The sequence below is a fragment of the Arachis ipaensis genome, chromosome B07 (assembly GCF_000816755.2).
Source record: "Arachis ipaensis cultivar K30076 chromosome B07, Araip1.1, whole genome shotgun sequence".
NCBI classification, from domain to species: Eukaryota; Viridiplantae; Streptophyta; class Magnoliopsida; order Fabales; family Fabaceae; genus Arachis; species Arachis ipaensis.
The window spans coordinates 116,591,077-116,594,562 of record NC_029791.2 but is presented as its reverse complement, the minus strand read 5'-3'; the positions used below and the strand labels follow the sequence as shown (position 1 = coordinate 116,594,562).

Genomic DNA, 3,486 nt, shown 5'->3' with positions numbered 1-3,486 from the left:
TGTGATGTTATGATTATTATTATTTAGATGTATTAAAAATATAATTATTTATGTGTCTTTTTTTATTAATTTAAGTTTTTGAAATAACTGATTTTATGATAAGTTTAATAACTTATGTATTAAATAGTTGTCTGGTTTCATATTTAGCCTAATCATTTTGAGAAAACAAATCCATTATACTATAAAGAAAACACATGGGAAAAATAAAACTCAAGTAGTAACTATTGTTTATGGTAAGACATCACTTTTCTTACAAAAGGACATTTCTTGTATGCGAAACTATTTTTTTTTTTTTTTTGTAATAGAGGCAGTATTAAACTATCTACATATCCTGTGGTTTTCTGTTTTGGTACATCTGAAAATTACACATCCCGTGGTTGATTGTATATTCCTACATGTTTCCTTTAATTTAGATCTTGATTATATAGCTTGATTTATTTATCAAATTTTCATCCACGCTGTTAAAAATTATACTTTTATCATACACAAAAATAGAAGTAATGATGATATATATGGTTCACATGCTAGAATTAACAATATGTATAATCTTTGTTAAACGTTTTTAATATTTTATTATCGATGACGTTAGAAAGACAAAAAAAAAATTATTTTATTTAATATTTATTTATTGTATAACATTGAATAAAACTAAAAATAATAAATTTAAACAGTTTTTAACTAATAATTTTTGTTATAAAATATTTTTCTTTCATTCATATAGCGCTCTTTTATTCGGTTTTAAAACTCTCTTGATTTAGTCTGCTAAACCTAACTACATATATACACATTATTATAAGTATTGATTTCATTCTTTGACTTATTTATTTCCTTTTTTTCGCAAATTAAATTATATTGTAGTTCTTGCCCAAGTCCAAACAATGCATTAATTAAGATCTACGTACCAAAACAAATACTTTGTTATTTCTTTAATATGGTTCTAAAGTCTAATTAAACTTCTAAAAGACCCAATCAAAACTAGCATTGTTATGCATATTATTCATGTTCTATGCACATATATATCTCTTGCTCCTTCTTTCTTTTTTGGTATTACTTGAACCCCTTTTCATACCTGCTTTATTTCCTTTTAGCTATCTCCACCTTTCTTCATTTTATTGGCATATGTCCCAATTGACAGTTATGACGTCATTGTTTGATCCTATCCTAGCTAGTTAACATTATACATCAGAGAATAATATACATCGTTTCATTACGATATCATGAGTAGCAAAGAAAATGGTTGTCGCATTTCCAGAGAATATACATGTTATACATAACGTAGCACCTAACCAAAAACTTACTTTCAAGCATTTAGTTACACATTATTAATTCAGGCATAAAACTCACTCATTAATAAATTAATTATTCGTATAAAATATATGTTAAAATATAAAATAATTATTAAAAATAAGTTAAATAATATATATATTTATACATAAATACTTAATAGTTATTATGTGGAAGCACTCACAAAAATTAACCCAAGACCATTTTGGAGATGTATATATGTTTATTCTGATATTTAACTCAGTTGTAATTACTTTTTCTTAGCTTTTACATGTTAACCAGACATATTTCCTTTTCATAAATCATTATGATAAATAACTAGATACAAATCAAAAGTATCTTTGCTCATAAAAACAATTTACAGCTCAAGCCAGTTTATTTGGGCGTCCTCATATGCTCTAAACCACTCAACAATTAATCGATCATCAATTATCCTAACTACATTGGTTTGAAAAAGACTTAAAACAAATAATCCAAATTATTTTCACTGCACATTTAATTTAACAAAAATACTATTTTCACGTTAAAATCAGATATCAAAATCAGTTACTATATATTTATATATAAATATATGCATATTTTAACTTATTTTTAATATAAATTTTATATTTTAATATAAATAACTGATTTTAGTATTCACTTAACATAGTTGTTAATTTACTTTAATTTCTAATATGAGATTATTAGACAGCTATAGCAACACACATGCAACAATACACTAATTAAGCATTCATCTCATGAATTTTTCTGCGGAATATAATTAATGCATACACTGCATTCATTAATAAGTTACACCTACCTCTCTAAAAACCCTGCAATCAGTAATCAGTAATATCTTCTACGACGAGAGAAAAGATATATATAACATTAATTAACAGTCACTAATTTTGTCACTACAGAGAGAAACAAAAAAAAAATGGTAGGGGACAGTAATTTTTGTGTTTTGTAATCATTAATTAGTCATTAATAGTATTTTTAATGGTGTGAGATTACATCTAATAGTGAAAAATCACTCACTTTTATTTTAATAGTTAAGTGTTGACCACAAAATACAAAATTTGCTGGCCCTAGACTTTTCTAACAAGAAATTTCAGTCAATATCTTCAATAAAATTCAAGTCTAGCAAAGCAAATACCATACTCAAAACTTTATCCCTTGGTATAATTAAGACAAGACTTCAATATTATTATCATATTCCTAAATCCTAATCACAAAAAGGTTGGAAATTTTGATCACTCTAATTAGTTAAACAAAATCAGAAGTAAGATAACCTTGAATCTTAATTGAAGCATACCTTATATATGATGATTGATTGCTTGATGGAGCCTCATGCAGAGGATGATGGACTAGCTAGAACTAACTAGGTAGTATTTCATAATTTCTAATTCCTAGAATTCATAATCAAGGAGTGAAAAAATATATATAAACTAAATACAGCTAGCTAGCTAGCTAGGAAGCTAATAAACTATATATATATATATGATATAATTAATTAAGTATATATAAAGTTAAATAATTAAAATATACTTATCACTATATGTTTTAACTTTCTACGAAGAAGAGACACCGACGCCCAAAAAATCAATGAAAGGAACTTCATTTTTAGGTTCATGATCTTCTTCTTTCTCCTTCTCCGTAGAACTACCCTTGAAGGCGAAGGGATTCGGAACGATCCTCTTGTAGTTTTGGAGCGATGATGAGAATCCATTAGAGGAACCAAATGGTGCAGTAGTAGCAGTAGTAGTAGTAGAAGGACCCGGGAAAACTCTGCAATAGAATCTATCGGAGGTTCTAGAACCTTCTGGAAGATAAATATTGGAACCGTTGATGGTGAAATAGTCTTTTCCCCCTCCTCCTTTTCTAAAAGAATCAGTTACTGTTGGCGGAACAGAAGATGCGAAATTCCAAGAAGTAGAAGCTTTATTGCTATCGAGGTTGCGGAAATCGAAGAATCTGGAATATTCTAACCCGATTACTCTTGCTGGTCTCTTGATGATGTTACTGGAAGAAGAAGAAGAATTGGAATCGTTGTTGTTATTGAAAATCATCATGTCTTGGAAGGTTCTTTTGCCACAAATCTTGGATTGCTCTCTTTGCTTTCTTGCCATGATCACGTGCCAGTGATTCTTGACGGCGTTATCTGTTCTTCCCGGAAATAGCCTCGCTATCAGGGCCCACTTATTGCCGTGAATGCGGTGCGCC

General features: G+C 28.4%; 1 protein-coding gene across 1 annotated transcript in view; it reads right to left on the bottom strand.

Moving 5' to 3' along the window:
• Positions 2,257-3,486, bottom strand: part of LOC107607758 (myb-like protein AA) — a 2,779-nt gene continuing 1,549 nt past the window's right edge. Inside the window, exon 3 of the mRNA XM_021106328.1 lies at positions 2,257-3,486. Within this exon, the coding sequence (XP_020961987.1) occupies positions 2,835-3,486 (652 nt within the window). The 3' untranslated portion in view covers positions 2,257-2,834.